General features: G+C 42.2%; 1 protein-coding gene across 1 annotated transcript in view; it reads right to left on the bottom strand.

Moving 5' to 3' along the window:
• Positions 1-7301: 7301 nt before the first annotated feature.
• Positions 7302-17952, bottom strand: part of NUP37 (nucleoporin 37) — a 46182-nt gene continuing 35531 nt past the window's right edge. Inside the window, exons 7-10 of the mRNA XM_040344288.1 lie at positions 10685-10866; positions 10158-10208; positions 7572-7665; positions 7302-7491 (exon numbers count right to left, since the gene is read on the bottom strand). Of these exons, the coding sequence (XP_040200222.1) occupies positions 7378-7491; positions 7572-7665; positions 10158-10208; positions 10685-10866 (441 nt within the window). The 3' untranslated portion in view covers positions 7302-7377. The remainder of the gene's footprint in view (positions 7492-7571; positions 7666-10157; positions 10209-10684; positions 10867-17952) is intronic.

Raw genomic sequence — 17952 nt, 5'->3', positions numbered from 1 at the left:
AATAAAATTTATGGCAATGGGCAGCTGTCCTAGAGGACTTTATGAAACGTGACAGCAGGGCAACAGATTTAGATTGTGGTTCTGAATGAGCTGTGGAAAAGAACAGACTGCTTGCTATGTGCAATGACTCCTTTACTGCTTTCATCCTAGATTAGTTTATTTTGGCCTATAAAATATAATCTGAAATTGTAGAGCCCTGGAAGTAGACAGTAAAAAGCTGAAATGCTCTATAGATATACATTAGACACTTGTAAGGTTTCCGTTCACAATATAAAACATAAATGCACTATCCACAAACATGGCACCAATCTTCCCAACATTTATGTCCCGGCATCATCAACCCCATGCCTCCAAAAAGACCAAAACCTCTCTTGTTCATTTGATGAGCACCTGAAACACTCCCCTCCTCCAAACCTGGCATGCAGAAATGTGCAGGAAAGCCTACACATTGGGCCCTTTCACACGGAGCGGATCCGTATTGATCTGCCCCGTGTGTGTCCGTCGGCTCAGCGGGGATCCTCCATAAATCCCCGCTGAGCTGTCGGCGGACAGGGCGGTCCCCGCACACTGTGCAGAGATAGCCCTGTCTCTTCTCCGCTCTCCCCTATGGGGAATCGGATGAATAAGGACCGTGTGTCCGTATTCATCCGATCTGTTCCGCCAGCCGGAAGAAAAATAGGGTTTTCTTCCGTCTGAAAAAGCGGAACTTTGCGGACGCGGATCGTTACGAACTTTAGCGGATGCATCATCCGCTAATATCTGCAATCCCATAGGGATACATTACAAGTCCGTAAACGGATTTGTAATAAACGGTCCGTTCGTCCGCCCGTGTGAAAGGGCCCTTACAGGCTGGTTATGTAATTTCACTCACTCACTTATAACACTAGTTTAATTCACAGCGCAGACATATACACTTTTTAAATATGTAATTTCACTATTTCAAAAGCAGAGAGGCATTTCCCTGTACAACCTGGCTTTGGTAAAGTCACCTTAGGCAGTCCCTTCCAACAGAGTAGCCTCTAACACGGTGGTTCTCAACCTTACTAGTGCCGTGACCCCTTGATAAAATTTCCCAAGTTGTGGGGACCCTTAACAGTAAAATTACTTTCGTAGCGTGGGTTGTCCCTTTCACTCGTACAATATTAAAAACCCCTTATGGTACATTTTAGGATGTAACACTTTCTCTTGGTTCTCCTTTCTTTCCCTTTTATCTATCTCTATGCTAATTTATTTATTTTTTTCCCCTCCCATCCCTTTCTAGCCGTCTTTTTTGTTCTCTTGTTCTTTCTCCCCCTCTTTCTTTGTTCCATCCCTTCTCTTTTCCTCTCCCTTCCATGTATTCTCTATTTTTATTCCTTCTCTTACTCCATGGTGGTGGGGAGGGGGGGAGTTGGGATCAGTGGCAGTGCTGGTGGGAGTTGGCATGAGCTGCAATGCTGGGGGGAGTTCTGATCAGCCAACTTAGTTGCTCTTGATCAAGGTCTTCTGCTGATCTGAGAACTGTAGTGGGGACTTATAATGGTAACTATAATCACAGATAGTGTTACTCACTGTGTCTCTGGCTTTGTGTTGTCTCATAGCAGTGACACCTATGCTGAAATTAGGAGATGGGGGTCTCTTCCAGCCCCTCCCACTTCACATTCCTCACAAGTCAGCTGACCTCCAGTCTAGGCTTCAGGAACAGCCCTGCTGGGTGGCTGCGAAAAGGCTGGGAGAGCAGCGCGGGCTTCAGAAACAGCCCAGGATTTGATGACCCCTGGCAAATCGTCATTCGACCCCCAGATTGAGAAGCATTGCTCTAAGGCCTTGTACACACGGGCAAACATGTACGATGAAAACGGTCCGCCGGACCGTTTTCAGCGTACATGTCTGCCCGGGGATTTCTGTATGATGGCTGTACTCACCATCATACAGAAATCCGCGCGTACTCGATACGTGGCGACGAGGCCGTGCCGTCGACGTGCGCAGCCCTGCCAGTTCAATGCTTCCACGCATGCGTCGAAGTCATTCGATGCATGCGAGGGATGGCGGCCGCTCGAACATGTCCGAGCGGACAGGATTTCAGCGGGCTGTTTCTAAACAAGTTTGGAAATATTTGCCCGCTGGAAAAAGGCCCGGCGGGCAAATGTATGCTGGAATCCTGTCCGCTCGGCTGTACAGACGACCGAACATGTCTGCTGAAACTGGTCCGCGGACCTGTTTCAGCAGACATGTTCGGTCGTCTGTACGGGGCCTAACAGGACACATTCTCCATTTAACCCACTCGACTTATAAACTTTCACCCTCCTGTGACCTTAAACAGAAAAATTGCCACCAACATTCCCCTGGACCAACAGCTATTCTTGATCAACCCCACCCAAAACCACAAAGTGAAGAGTGCCTGAAATTATGAGCAAATCTTCCCCATTGCCCAAATTACCAGCCATCTCAGGTTTGGAAACATTGACAAGTTACAACAGTAATGGCATTTTGCCAGGTAACATACTCAATAACCACAATAATAAATGTGCCATGTCATTTTAATATACATATTCAAAAAGGCATATCTTTATTTTTATCAATGTTCTGATGATTCATTCAAATGTTCCGAAACACTGATAAGCAGCATCTCTCTCTCTCTCTCATATATACACACACAGTATCTCACAAAAGTGAGTACACCCCTCACATTTTTGTAAATATTTTATTCTATCTTTTCGTGTGACAACACTATCCCCTCAAAATAACTCAACACACAGCCATTAATGTCTAAACCGCTGGCAACAAAAAAGTGAGTACACCCCTAAGTGAAAATGTCCAAATTGGGCCCAAAGCGTCAATATTTTGTGAGGCCACCATTATTTCCCAGCACTGCCTTAACCCTCCTGGACATGGAGTTCACCAGGGTACACTAGACATAAATCCAAAACTAACTATGCAATTATTCTACCTTCAGCTTTAAAGCAAAATCTGTTAGCATTTGCAAAGGTGTTGAAATTAAACTTTCTGCTTAAAGACACTGACAATTTACCCATTTAGGGCATTACATATTAAGTTTTAAAAGCCTTCACAACAACAACAAAAAAAAAAACTGGTTCACTTTGATTTTTGGTGCCAGGCCCTGTGCTCTGCCTCAGGTGGCCAGACCCTTTTTACAACATTTTTCACTGGCAGATTTCTGACGTTGTAAAAGACCCCCTAACCCAGGGTTTAAACATTTCAAGTCCTGAGCTACTAGCCAGGTCTCAAGGGTTACTCGCCACCAGTTGCCCTGCCCAACCCCTACAATGCCCGCCTCTAAACACGCCCTCATAAATGATCTCATGAAATGACACTTAAATGTTTTATTAAGTTACATAAATAAATATTAACAACTATCTGTGTCCGCCAGTGCAGCTCTGTGTCCGCCAGTGCAGCTCCGTGTCCCCCATGAAGCTCTGTGTACTGTATAGGGGAAGAGAGAGGAGAGGAGAGCCGCTGCTGTCTAGTTTATCAGCGTACGGGGAACATAACAGCTTAAATTTTAATAGCTGTGTGTTCCCCGTCGCTCACGTCATATACAGAGCCTCCCCTTGTCCGTGCACTTTGATAGACGGATCACCCGTCCAATCCTGGGATGGGTAATCTGTCTATCAAAGTGCACAGACAAGGGGGAGGGTCTGTATATGTTCCCAGTGCGCTGATAAACCAGACCGCAGCGGCGACTCTCCTCTTCTCTCCCTTCCCCTACAAACTCAGGCTACTGGCGGTGCTCCCCCTACCAGGCAGCCCACACTCGTCAGCCCTCAAAATCCACTCGCAAAATGCGAGCAGGCTAGTGGATTTTTTGAGGGATGCCCTAACCCATACACTTTATAAATGCACAAATTTAGATTTTCAATAAAATACACTAAAATCATTACTAATGCATACAAACACAACATAACTTACAAAACTCCTACTAAATGTAGAAAAATAAAACTGAATGAACATTTGTACATTTTAAATGTACAGTGGAACCTGAGATTATGAGCATAATCTGTTCCAGGAGAATGATCGTAATCCAAAGTACTCGCATATCAAAGCCAGTTTCCCCATTGAAGTCATTGTTCTTCGTTTTCTACATTGACTTCAATGGCATGCAATACCACATGCGGCCAGAGAGCCTCGGAAATGGCCGAAAAGGCCCGAGGACAGTTCAGCTGACCTTGACAAACCTCTGAAAGAATCCCTTTCCAAGGTCAGCCGAGCTGTCCTCGGGCCTTTGCGTGAATTTCCGAATCATGTCTCTGCCTCTGGGTATCATGCTTGTGGCTGTCAGAGTCTTTCTATGCCTCATGGGACTTTAAGTTCTGCAACAGCTGGAGGTCCGCTAATTGCATATCCCTGCTGTAGTGTATTGTTTGTATAATAAACTGTTTAAAACGATATCATGCTATGGAGTTTCTTTTTACTGTTTGCATATGAGGAGACAGCACCAGAATCAGACAGCTAACCTAGAATCATTAAGGCGATTCATAAGCGTGTTTGACCATACTTAGGTGTGAGGTTCCACGCTCGGAGGTGAGCGGCCATTACCTGAGGGTGGGGAGCACTGGAGTGTGGATACTGCAACACATTGTTTTTCACGTTTCTATGAAGTCACCACTATATAAGGACTTTATATCAGCTATACCGGACAGATTTCCATCTCCGATTAGAACGTCACCATTTCATGCATTACAACACTTTATGATTCACGTTTGTGGCACTATATATACTTTATATAAATTGTTTTTTCTAGTATTATTTTCATGCCTGTGCCACTATATATCATTTTATTTACACATTTTTTAACAAAAAATAAATAAATTATGAGATCTCTATCTATAGTATTATATATTTACTGCAGATTGTGACACTTATCATAGATTATGTCCCATAGACATAAAGGATTTAATTTTATTTTTGGGAAGATTTTGTGCGAGATAGCGCAGCACATTAATTTATTTCTTATTGGATGAAATGTGTATACTGGCTAATTTGCAGTCTGGTCCCTATAAAAGCACATTGTCTGCAAAATGTTTATTTCCTGCTACATAGCAAAAAGCTGTGTATTTTATTCCAAATGATAAGTGAGGATTTCTTCAGTCTGCTGCAGGCAGGAGGAATCATTTTCAATCAGTCTCCTCTACCCAAGTCAACAGACTGCAACATTTCGATTTTGTAACAAGTCACAAGTGAGAAGCTGTGCCAGACGCTTGTGAACATAGCTGCAGCAGAGTTTACATGACTACTTCATCTCTGAACCAGTGTCTGTCTGAGAAGCAATATGTTGACCCTAGATGATGGCACCGTCCTCCTGGAGAGAAAAATGAATGAAAGCTTTGCCAGAGATTGTGATCTCTGGGAGAGGTATTATCCAATTATGCCCTAACACTGACCTTACTATCCTCCAAGTACAATATGCAAAGCTCTATCTCTATAATGTATAGGATTTTTCCATATAAGCTACTGATATATTAAATGAACATTTCAAGCTTATGTTGCTTGCCGTTTTGGGGCCAAACCATCACTTCCAGGACTCCTTTACACTAAAGTTCTTAATGACATAAGCTATATGTTTGGGGTTTTTGTCCTGCTGCAGAAAAAATGTGGGGCCAATCACATGCTTCCCCGATGGCATGGTATGATAAGTATCTGTCAGTATTTCTCAGCATTGACCCTGACCAAATCTCCAACTCCATTTGCAGTAATGCAGCCCCAAACTTGCAAGGAGTCTCCACCATGCTTCACTGTTGCCTGCAGACACACAATATTGTAACTCTCTCCAGCCATTCACAAACTGCCTTTTTCTACAAATTTATGTTATGGCTAATGGTTAAAGGGCTTGTAAACCCTCAAGGTATTTTTACCTTCATGCCTTATATGCATCAAGGTGAACAACCTTCTGTAGTGCAGCAGCCCCCCTTTTACTTACCTGAACCCTATCTTTCCAGCGACAAGAACGAGCTCAGCAGCTCCAGCCGCGGTCTTTGGGCCCTCATTGAATATACTGATAGCAGCAGCAGCAGCCATTGGCTGCTGTTAATCAAATCCAGTGACACGGGAGTCGGGGCGAGTCCTGCTGCCTGTGTGAATGGACGTAGCAGCAGGAGAGCGTGCCAGCACGGGTGCCCCCTTGGAATGCGGGAGGAGCGCCGCTGGGGGACCCCAGAAGAGGAGAATTGGGGACACTGTGCAAAACCCTTGCACAGAAGAGGCAAGTATACCATGTTTTTTTTTTTTTTATAAAACAAACTAACCATTACAACCCCTTTAACAGAGGAGTCTTGAATCTTGGTAAAAAAATGTTTTGCAGGTCAGAGCTGGATGACTCATACAGGCAGGTCTCTGGTGCCTCCCCCATGTTTTGGGAGTTTGAAGAAACTTCTAGAAGCTGGAGGGCAGAGGCCAGGAGGGTTGATCTGCATATTTGGGGAAGTTTGGCCAATTCCCTGGCAGTGGGCCTGGCATGGTGGCCAAGCTAGTCTTTAAAGTCATGCTGACAGGGGAGATGGGTGAAAGATGGAGTGCTGAGGAGGCTGTCAGTGGCCCTTGAGGGGAACCCATGCTGGGAGGTGGAACTCTGCCTTGGGATGATCCTGACAGCATCACAGTTTGCAAGGAATCTTACCTTAGAGGCAGCAGGAGCAAGGAGGACAGTGTGAGTACATCAGCATGGTCAGGAACTTACAGGGGGCAAAGACTGCCACACGTAGCAAGCCTTTCCGGAAGACAGCATTGTGCTTAAATTTTTCCTTTACCTTGCCCTGGGAGATCTTCAGTAGCAGCCGGGTGGGCTGGTGCAGAAGCAGCCGGGTGGGCTGGTAGTTCCTGCAGCCAGTAAAACTTGGATCAGTGTCTATGGTGGAGTTATTCCTCTATGCAAGCTACAATACTTTGTGCTACTTTCCAAAGGGACTGAGAGTTCCTAGTCCTTAAGGGGCTTTTTTAATATCTTTTTTTTTTTATCAGAGTTGTACATAGGGAGGAAGTTGTCTCTGATTTTGTTGCTATAAAGTTGGGCATCCCATAGTTCCTATTCTCCATCCAAGTTATTACGTGTGTGCGTCCTTTTCCATTTTTTTTTTTTTTTTACACATAAACATGACAGATCACTTACATCCACCTCCTCACTGCGTTAACATGATTCAATGATGAAAAAAACTGAATGATCACAGTTGTCACAGAAATGACATCTCTTCCAGTCTGAAGTAGCAGGGATCTGTTCACAGGTCCCTGCTAATCAAAAAGGATGCGGCCTGAGTGAAAGGGCCATTAGACGTATTCCTTACTTAGTATGCATGCACTTGACACAAAAATTATTTAAAGATCTGTCCAATTTATATACAAATTTTTTAATACAAACGTTATAATTATTTAATATATTTTGTAAATTTACATTTCTGTGAGCCAAAAAAACAGCTTGCGGTAACCACCAACTACACACAGTGGCAGAGTCCTGTGCCAGCTGAGTCCAGATCCTACAGATGCAGATCCAACGAGGATGGGCTACAGAAGAAATGGCAATTTGTTAATATACAAAACAAGGCACCATTATTACCCATTCAATAGCAAAATAAATATCTTACATGAGGGTGACCTAAATGATGAATAAGAAGTTGGCTGTTCATTTTTCCTGGACATCCCGTGGTTGCAAACAAGTTCTCATTACATTTAGACCACCTACATTGGAACAATGTTAACAACAGAATTAGCACCTTTAGTAAGAGAGGTATTAGGGCCGATTCACCCCACTGTGTTACAGAAATTTAGACTAACATCTTAACATACTTCAGAGCACACCTGTGCTGCATAAAATAAACAAAACCGAAAAACAGCAGAAGTATCTTTTCCTAAAATGTGGCCCATTTCAAACAAATGAGCTGTGGTCACGACCCATGCAGTGTGCTGCGACACAAATTAAAGTAGTAAGTAGGAGGGGGTAAAGAAAAAAAAAAAAATTTGCTTTTTAGATTTTACAGTCTAATAAACCTTGCGGCACCTCATTAGCCCTAATTAAATTGTATCCAATACAAAGAACACAAATGTTCTGTATTGCAGCTTACCAGTCCTTAGATGCGGTGACTGCATTAACATTCCTTTTTTTAAGTTTTCACTCTTTATTTTTACCTGATGATCCTGCCAGTAAAACTCAAAAAATTGGTAGGTATGCTGTGTGAATGGGAATACATAACATAATGTAGCATTTTCTTAAGTTTGATTGCAAAAGTAAAAACATTTTTTTTTAGGTACCACGACATCAAATAAAAAATGATCAAAAATCTAATATTTAAAATGTTGTGCGACAGCTCTTCTGGGGCTGCCAACATCTCATCCAAGATGGCAGCACCAAGCAGCAGTGTTAAGCCCCGTACACACGATCGGATTTTCCGCAGACAAAGCTTAAGACTTTTGTCCGATGGGCGTTGGCCAGGAATTTGTCTTGCAGACAAACGGCACACAATTGCCAACCAACAAACACGAAACAATACGTTCTTTCAGCTCTTTAGCGGCACCCTTTGGGCACCTTCTGCGAATGTCGTGTTTGGTGAGCATTGATTACGAGCATGCGTGTTTGTGTTTTGGAGTTGTGTACACACGCTCGGAAAATTTAGAAAACGCACGATTGTTGGCGGAAAATATTAAAGCATGCCATCCAACATTTTTCGCGGAAAATCCGACAATTGTCCGATGGAGCATACACATGGTCGGATTTTATGCCAACAGCCTGTCATCACACAATTTTCTTCAGAAAATCCGATCTTGTGTATGAGGCTTTGGGCCCTTTGGATGTCTATGCAAAAGGAGGCCTTTAAAGGGAAAGGCATTACATTTACATATAATTTTAGGAGCAGCTTTTTGTTAAAGTAAATGGTCTTCCGACAGGGTCTATTTGTTATCATTTGAAAATAACTTTATGTTGATGTAAAAAAATAATAAAAAATCTGAGAAATTGCAGAAATCTATAGCAACACTTGTTTTAAAATGATCACTGTACTAATATATACATACATATATATATATATATATATATATATATATATATATATATATATATATATATATATACACATACATATAAATACACATACACACACACACACATATACATACACACAAAAGGATCAATGGGATAAATTATAGTTTTTTTGTAAATACCGTATTTATCGCCGTATATCCCGCACTTTTTCCCCGCGTATACCGCGCACCCCTAAAGTTGCCCCCGAAATTCCTCCCGGCTTCTCCAGCGCGCACCTCAAGTCGAGTCCCCGCGCTCAGTTTGAAATCCTGCGCCGACATATACCGAGTGCAGTACACTCGGGTACATTCGGCTAGTCTCGGCTTCGCTCGTGCTCACGCATAAACGTCACAGAGCGTGAGCGACTCCGAGCCTTGCCAAATGTACCCAAGTGTACTGCACTCGGTATATGTCGGCGGAGGCGTTCGAACTGAGCGTGGGAAGCGGGGACTCGACTTGGGGCAGGCTCTGGAGAAGCCGGGAGGACACCATCGAGGCCGGAGACGGACACCGGACCGGACGATGGACGCTAGGAAGACACCAAAACTGTAAGTAATAAAATCATATAACTTTTTTTTTACAGGAATTTCGGGGGCAACTTTAGGGGTGCGCGGTATACACGGGAGCGCGTTATACCGCGATAAATACGGTAGTCTTCAGTGGTCCTAAAACTATTGTGAAGAAATCATAATTGCTCAGCTTTGCAGTATCATTATACTGTATGTATGTGTGTGTGTTTGAGAAAAACTGGATAGCAGCATGGGGGTCGCCAAAAGTGCTTTTCAGTGCAAAACATGCAATAGATGACTCCTGCAGCAATCCAGTCAGTCAATAAGAAAAGTTCCTGCAGCCCAGAGTGCTGTGTCCTGTGTTAGCTGGCAATTGCCATGTACCAGCACTGTCATACTCCCCACATACTGAAAAGTACCAGGTAGTTATTTTTGCTCCTAACAGCTGAAGAGCACTGAGAAGGCAAGTATGGGTTGCTGGAGGGGCAATCACTAACATAAACCTATTTCTTTGCCCTGCATGGGCAAAACAAAGGTCCACTTTAGTGCTTAAACTGGAAGCCTAAAATAAGTCAGAGGGAAAATATATACCTTGATTTTCAGTAACTAGGAAAAAAAAAGGGGGGGGGGGGGGTACCTGTACATACCTGAAAGATCTTGCTCTGTCAGCATGTGATGGCTTATTATCCTGAGGATAGCTTAAAAAAAAAGAAAAAAAAAGAAAAGAAAATTAAAACGTTGTGTCTTAGCAAATCAAATAGTAATAAGTTATTATATGGCAAACACAAATAAAAAATTGTATGTGATATGAGTAAGATTTTACTAATCCAGAATGATTCCTTAGATCAAAATGGCACAATGGACTGAAGGTAAAACTTTAACGGCCAACTGTTATTTCCGAAAAAAAAATTGCCAATGTATTCCACCCTAAACCTGGTCTGGAGGAGACCTACAAAGATGGAACTTACCTCAGTGTGCGTTTTCCTGTGCTGGTTTTTAACATTTTTTTTTACTCTACTCTATTTATAGAACCGGATTTACACATCACCTTAAAATTGTATATTTTAAAGTCGAAGGAAAATATCACAAAAACCACAGCAAATAAATTAGCAACAATTTTACCAATCTATATAAACAGGCTTCTAGGAAAATCAGTAACAAAATAAGTGCCAACCTTGAGCGTGGCATCTCCCAAATGACCCAGTCATTTCCTGCAACTGCTCCAACTCTGAAGGTATTCTTCAAGCACCAGTCTGCAGACATCAAAGGCACTTGCATAGACTCAAGGGACAGAATGGCCTGGTGTGTAGTCAAATCATAGAAACGTATGGTGCCAGTTTTCTCTGCTACCATTAGCTGAAAAAGTGGAGTTGTAGAAGTTTAAATAGTTAAAATGACAAACTGCCAAACATGCAGTTAAAATACATATGTGCTAGCTGTCTTAGCTTTCAAAAGATTTATAAGTTTGTTCTTGCACTATTGTAAGTAATAGACCTATGCTTTCTTTCCTGGGACCTCCTCCTACTTATTTAAAGAAGAATCCACATAAATTACACCATAGCACTAAGCATTTGCTGGGGCCAGGAGTTGTGTCAATACAAAAACTCTTTGTGATCATTCTTGGCATTACCAGATGCAGACCTCTTTAGAATGGCAAATATTTCCAACACACAGTAAAATAAAGGCAAAAGGGCACAGAAGGCTAGTGCATTACCTGGTGACACGTTTATTATAGCATTTACACAAGAGATAAAACTATAATTCTACCACTTTACAAAGTTCTTGTATGGCCACATCTTGAGTATGTAGTTTAGTTCTGGTCACCAGTCCTCAGGAAGGATGTACAAGAACTGGAATAAGTCCAGAGAAGGGCAACAAAGCTAACAAGAGGGCTGGAGGACCTCAGTTATGAGGAGCGACAACAAGCATTAAACATATTCTCCCTGGAGAAGAGACTTTTAAATAAGTCATCCAGCCAAAGCTCGTTTGTCTGGGGTTCTCCTATTGATCACATGAGTGCAATTTGTTTTGCACCCCTGGGACCCGTTTTCAGCAGAGAGTGGGCTGAAGTCACAGATTTTACACCACGTCATTGTGACAAAGTCTGGATCTGCCAGGTACCTGAACTGACCCATCTCAGCCTCTTAGTGAGCCACTGAGAGCCCGGTCCACCCCCTCCACAGCTCAGTCCTCCAATGAGTGCAGAGGTAGATGAGCAGAGAGCTGTGACTGATAAGTCTGCAGCTCTCTGCTCACAGAGTTTTGAAAACAGAGTGATTGGCGATGTTCGATCGCTCAGTGTACAGTGTAGAGGTGCCGGGGGACCGATGCTGCATCCACCTAGGTAAGTATTAATAGGGGGGGAACGGGGGACGGACACCTTTACTTCTCTTTTAAGAGGAGAAATGATAGCGATATACAAATATCTTAATGGTAAGTCCAGCATTGAGAGGAAACTATTTAGTCTCGCGTCACCACTCAATGAAGTTGAACGACAAAAGGTTCAACCTTAAACTGCGCAAATATTTTTTTTTTACTGTTAGAGCTGCAAGAATGTGGAATCCTTCCACAATCTGCGGTTGCAGTGGTTAATGTTGCGAATTTCAAAACAATTACCAAAATCATACTCACAAAGGGCCAGATTCACAAAAGAGATACGACGGCTTATCTCCTGATACGATTGTCGTATCTATGCGGCTGATTCATAGAATCAGTTACTGTAATTGACTTACACCGTCGGATCTTAGGATGCAATTCTAGGCCGGCCGCTAGGTGGCGATTCCATTGCGGTCGGCGTAGAATATGCAAATGACTAGTTACGGCGATTCACGAACGTCGCTCTAAATTTACATAGTTTCCGTCGAGATACGCCGCATAAAACTAAGGCTGCCCTCTAGGTGGCCTAGCCAATGTTAAGTATGGCCGTCGTTCCCACGTCGAAATTTTAAAATTCACGTCGTTTGCGCAAGTCGTCCGTGAATGGCGCTGGACGCCATTTACGTTACTGTCGAAACCAATGACGTCCTTGTGACGTCATTTAGCGCAATGCACGTTGGGTAATTTGATGGACGGAGCATGCGCAGTACGTTCGGCGCGGGAACGCGCCTAATTTAAATGGTGCCCGCCCCATTTGAATTAGGCGGGCTTGCGCCGAGCGTTTACACCGCCGCAAGTTTACAGGTAAGTGCTTTGTGAATCAGGCACTTATGCTGTAAACCTGCGGCGGTGTAACGTAAATGGGATACGTTACGCCGCCGCAGCGTAACGTATTTGTCTGTGAATCTGGCCCAGTATGCCCAAGGTAAAAAAAAAAAAAGTTGAATGAACAAGTGACAGGAAGGTTAGTACAGTTGTGTGAAAAAATATTTGCCCCGTTCTGATTTTTTTTTTTTCTCCAAATTTGTCACACTAAAATGACTCAGATTAAACAAATATTATTATTACACAAAGATAACTTGAGTGAATTTCAAAATGCAGTTTTTAAATGATGGTTTCATTTATTAAGGCAAAAAATCTGTCCAAACCTGCCTGGCTTTATGTGAAACAGTAATTGCATCATAAACCTAATAACTGGTTGTGCCACCCTTGGGGGGCAACAAGTGCAATCAAGCGTTTGCGATAACTGGCAATGAGCCTTTCACATTGCTGTGAAACAATTTTGGCCGACTCTTCTTTGCAGAATTGTTTTAATTTCACCACATTGGAGGGTTTTTCAGCATAAATGGCCTGTGTAAGGTCATGATCAGCATCTCAATTGGATTTAAGTCCAGGCTTTGACTATGCCACTCCAAAACCTAAATTTTGCTTTGTTTGGACCATTTGGAGGTGGACTTGCTGTTGTGTTTCGGATAATTGTCCTACTGCATAATCCAAGTGCACTTGAGCTTGAGTTCACGAACTGATGGCCGGACATTATCCTTTAGGAATTTCTGGTAGAGCTCAGAATTCATGGTTCCATCAATTATGGTAAGTCGTCCAGGTCCTAAAGCTGCAAAGCAGCCCCAGACCATCACGCTACCACCACCATATCTGACTGTTGGTATGATGTTCTTGTTAGGAAATACTGTATTAGTTTTATGCCAGATGCAACAGAACGCACACCTTTCAAAAAGTAAATTTTTTGTCTCATCAGTCCACAGACTATTTGCCTAAAAGTCTTAGAATTCTTTTTTTGGGGTAAATGTGAGATGAGCCTTTGCGTTCTTTTAGGCCAGCAGTGGCTTTGGCCTTGGAACTCTCCCATGGAAGAAATTTTTGCACAGTCTCTTTCTTATTGTTGAATCACGAACACTGATCTTACCTGAGGCAACCAAGGCCTGCAATTCTTTATATGTTGTTCTGGGTTCTTTTTATGACCTCCTGGATGAGTCGTCGTCATGCTCTTGGAGTAATTTTTGTAGGCCGGCCACTCCTAGGAAGCTTCACCACTGTTCCAAGTTATCTCAATTTGTAGAAAATGTCTCTCTCTGTGGTTCACTGTAGTTTCAAAGCCTTATGCCGCCTACACACGATCATTTTTTGGCATGAAAAAAACAACGTTTTTCAGCATCTCGAAAAAACTTTGTTTTTTCCAACTTCATCATTAAAACAACGTTGCCCACACACGATCGTTTTAAAAAAATGCTCTAGCAAAGCGCGGGGACGTACAACACGTACGATGGCACTATAAAAGGGGAAGTTCCATGCGGATGACGCCACCCTTGGGGCTGCTTTAGCAGATTTTGTGTTAGTAAAAGACGATGCGTGCTTTTCTGTCTGTTACAGCGGGATCAATGTGCTTACTCCATTACGAACGGTAGTTTTACCAGAACGAATGCTCCCATCTCATAACTTGCTTCTGAGCATGCGCGGGTTTTTACCGTCGTTTTAGCCCACACACGATAATGTTTTACAACCCTAAAGACGACATTGTTTAAAACGTCGTAAAAAAAATGCAGCATGTTCGAAAAAAAAAAAAAAAAATTGTCGTTTTTCAAAACCCGAAAAATGATGTTGAAGCCCACACACGATCATTTTAAATTACATTTTTTAAAAACGTTGTTTTTTTCCATGCCGAAAAATGATTGTGTGTACGCGGCATTAGAAATGGCTTTAAAAACCCTTCCTAGAATGATACATGCACATTACTTTGTTTCTAAACTGTTCTTAAACTTGTTTTAGATTGTGGCATGATGTGTGGCTTTTTGTGATCTATTAGCATGCTTCACTTCGTCAGACAGCTTCTATTTATGCGATTTCTTGATTCAACAGGTCTGGCAGTAATCAGGCCTGGGTGTGGCGAGTGAAATTTACCTCAGCTTTCCAAAAAAATTGCAGTTAAATCATAGTTCATTCATGATTCAGCATGGGATGGGGCAATTACTTTTTCACATAGGGCCAGGCAGGTTTGAACAGCTTTTTTCCCTTAATAAATGAAATAATAAGTTAAAAATGGCATCTTGGATTTACTTATCTTTGTGTAATATTAAAATTTGTTTGATGATCTGAATCATTTAAGTGTGAGAAATATGCAAAAAATATATATAAAGTCAGAAAGGGGGCCAATACTTTTTCACACAACTATAGATGTGCATCACCAAGTCCAGACATCACTCGAGCATAGTTCCTCTGTATATTAGCTCACCTTTAAATTTACTAGGATCTCAACCATATGACTGGTACCACAAATACCTTCATCTTCCAGGGAGGCTACTGCATTAGCAATGATTGTCTTTTAGAGCCATGAACAATAAAAAAAACAAAAATAAAACAGTAGAGACAAAAAACAAAAATGAAGGTAAAATGTTCAGTAATCTAGATCCAGTCATTACTGGTGTTATTATTATTATTGAGAATAGCTGCCTTCTTCACTGCTGAATTGATTGTACCTGGTATGTAAACAGTATAGTGTTAAATACTTAAGAGCTTGCTAATGGACTAAAAGTCACATAACTAATCTTCTCAACTGTGTTCTATTGAGTATTCTCTGGTCTTATCCAGTGCTTCCCATAATTCTGTTCCTTCCCAAGAGTAAAATGGATTAAAAGAACTGCTCTAAAGGCTGCCCCAGCTCCCCAAAGTGGCATTATGTCTCCTCAAACGCACACCACGGGGCTCCTGGAACACACGCCGTCACATACACACCCCGCAATTGGACCGCTCCACCCATCAAAGAACAGATGGAACGTGGAATTCAGTGCCCGGAAATTCACATGCAACTTCCACCACCACACAGGGAGGAGTAAAAAATAGGCATTAAACCAGCACATATGCTGCAGCCAAGCGAACACAAGAAACGTGCAGACACTTCACACGCCCTTCCTAATTAATAATTGGTTTAAGGATGTCAGTTCCTCTGAACAATATATTCATAATTACACAAAACTCATTATAAAATGAAATCATCACCTTCTACTTTATCCAATGTTATACTGTAGAGGTCAGCAATGACTGGATCTAGTTTACTAAGCAATTTACCTTCATATTTATTCCTGCTTTCTATTTGTGTTTATTGCTCTAGAGGACAATCACTGCTTATGCAATAGCCCCTTCCCGGAAAGGTGAGGGTCTGTGTGGTACTGGTCATGTGGTTCAACTCCTAGTAAATTTAAAGGTGAGCTGACAAACTGTTTTAAGGAAAAATGGCTTGTCCCATGTAATGTGTCAGCATGTCTTACTCTTGGTGATACGCATCTACGTTCTGACCTTCCCTGCCACATGGGTCTTGTTTATTCAAAGTTTTTTGTCTTTGGCATTTTGGGAGTATGATTGTGGCACTTATAATAAACTTGTCATCGGGAAACACACTAGTCAGTTAATTTTGAGAAAAGAAAAAAAAACAAAACACTATCAGGCTCCACTGGGTGGCAGTGTGGAGATTTGCTTGTTAATACAATAAATGGTCCCACATCCAATTAATATAACCAATCTGAACAAATACATGAAAGAGGAAACGTGGACTTTATAGGCACCAAATAAGTAAAATCGACCAAATAATTACATAAGATCAACTATTTTAATAACACAAAAGATTCAAAAATATTAAACGTGCATCATCTGAGGCTGTTCACTGGGTATATGTGTGGGTTTATATCCACTTTAAACACATTTCTTTCTCTACACATTTCTATCTCTACAACAGGGGATCTTAATACCCTTTGGGAAAGTATAGGGACCACAAAAGAAAATGCAAAGGATAAAGCACCTACTAAAGCTACCATACATCTTTATTGAAAATGGGACATATAACAATAAGATGCCAGTGATCTAAACCAGTGGTCTCCAAACTGCGGCCTGAGGGCCGGATGAGGACCTTAGCTTGCTTTTATCCGGCCCTTAGGGCATTATTCCCCTTACTGTCAGCAAGTGAGGCACAGTTCCTGCCACCGACAATGGGGCACTATTGCTCTCCCTGACACCGGGGATCTGTTCATCTCCCTGACACCAACGACGGTGCACTATTTCTCCCATTGAAACCAATGATGGGGCATAGTTTACTCCCACTGATTCCAGGACATTTTCTGCTTCCACTGACCACAGTCCGCCCCCCCTAAATTTTGAAGGACATTAAACTGGCCCATTGTTTAGAAAGTTTGGTGACCTCTGATCTAAACCAATACCCCCTGGGTCTTCTTCCTTGCACCTCAATATCCCCTCTCCCACCAAACTCCTAGCCCCGTGGTCCCGCCCTCTCCACCTTCCCCTGAGCCCCTTCCCCTGTTGTCAAATTTGGAGTCCTATCAGAGCCCCACCACGGGACTAGGAGTTGGCAATTATAAGAGGGGTGTGTGAGTGGGGACATTGAGGGGGAGGGAGGTGACCCAAGGTTATTGGGTTTATATCACTGGTATGTTATTCTTACACAATGTCCCATTTAAAGGTATATGGTAGCCTTAGCCTGCTTTATCCTTTGTGGTTTCTTGGGTTGTGCAGTGTTTTGGATGCACCTCCCCATATTTTGGGTTTAGGCACCATAGCCACTTTACACTTCCAGGATCTTATATTATGTGGGTTTTTCTAGAAATATAAGAAACAAACAATCTCTCAATCATTCTCTGTTATATTGCACCTGGGATCAAAGTGAAAAAAATCAGGACTTAATACGTCCGATGATATGAAAGCAACATTGCTAGTAACTGCACCTAGATTTCAAGTTGTGACTTGAGTAACAAAATCCTTACAAAAAGCTAGGAGCAGAACAGTTGAAAATCATATATAAACTAAAACTAAGCTTACTGGTGCCTAATAGGGCTGGTGCTAATGTTTTTTGATTTCGACAGTTCGATGAAGGTGGCAAGAACACATACTGGGAAATCTTTTGGGGGGCTGCAATTAGTTCCGTACCCTTGGCTACAGGAATATATTATAAGCAAGCAGTAGAAAAAGGAAAGTGCGGAAGAATAAAAGGAATGGTAGAATGGCAGTAGTGCATTTACTGTATACCCACAGCCTCCAGCATTAGCC

The sequence above is a fragment of the Rana temporaria genome, chromosome 3 (assembly GCF_905171775.1).
Source record: "Rana temporaria chromosome 3, aRanTem1.1, whole genome shotgun sequence".
Lineage (NCBI taxonomy): Eukaryota > Metazoa > Chordata > Amphibia > Anura > Ranidae > Rana > Rana temporaria.
The sequence above is the reverse complement of the archived record's forward strand: the minus strand, read 5'-3'. Positions and strand labels throughout refer to the sequence as shown.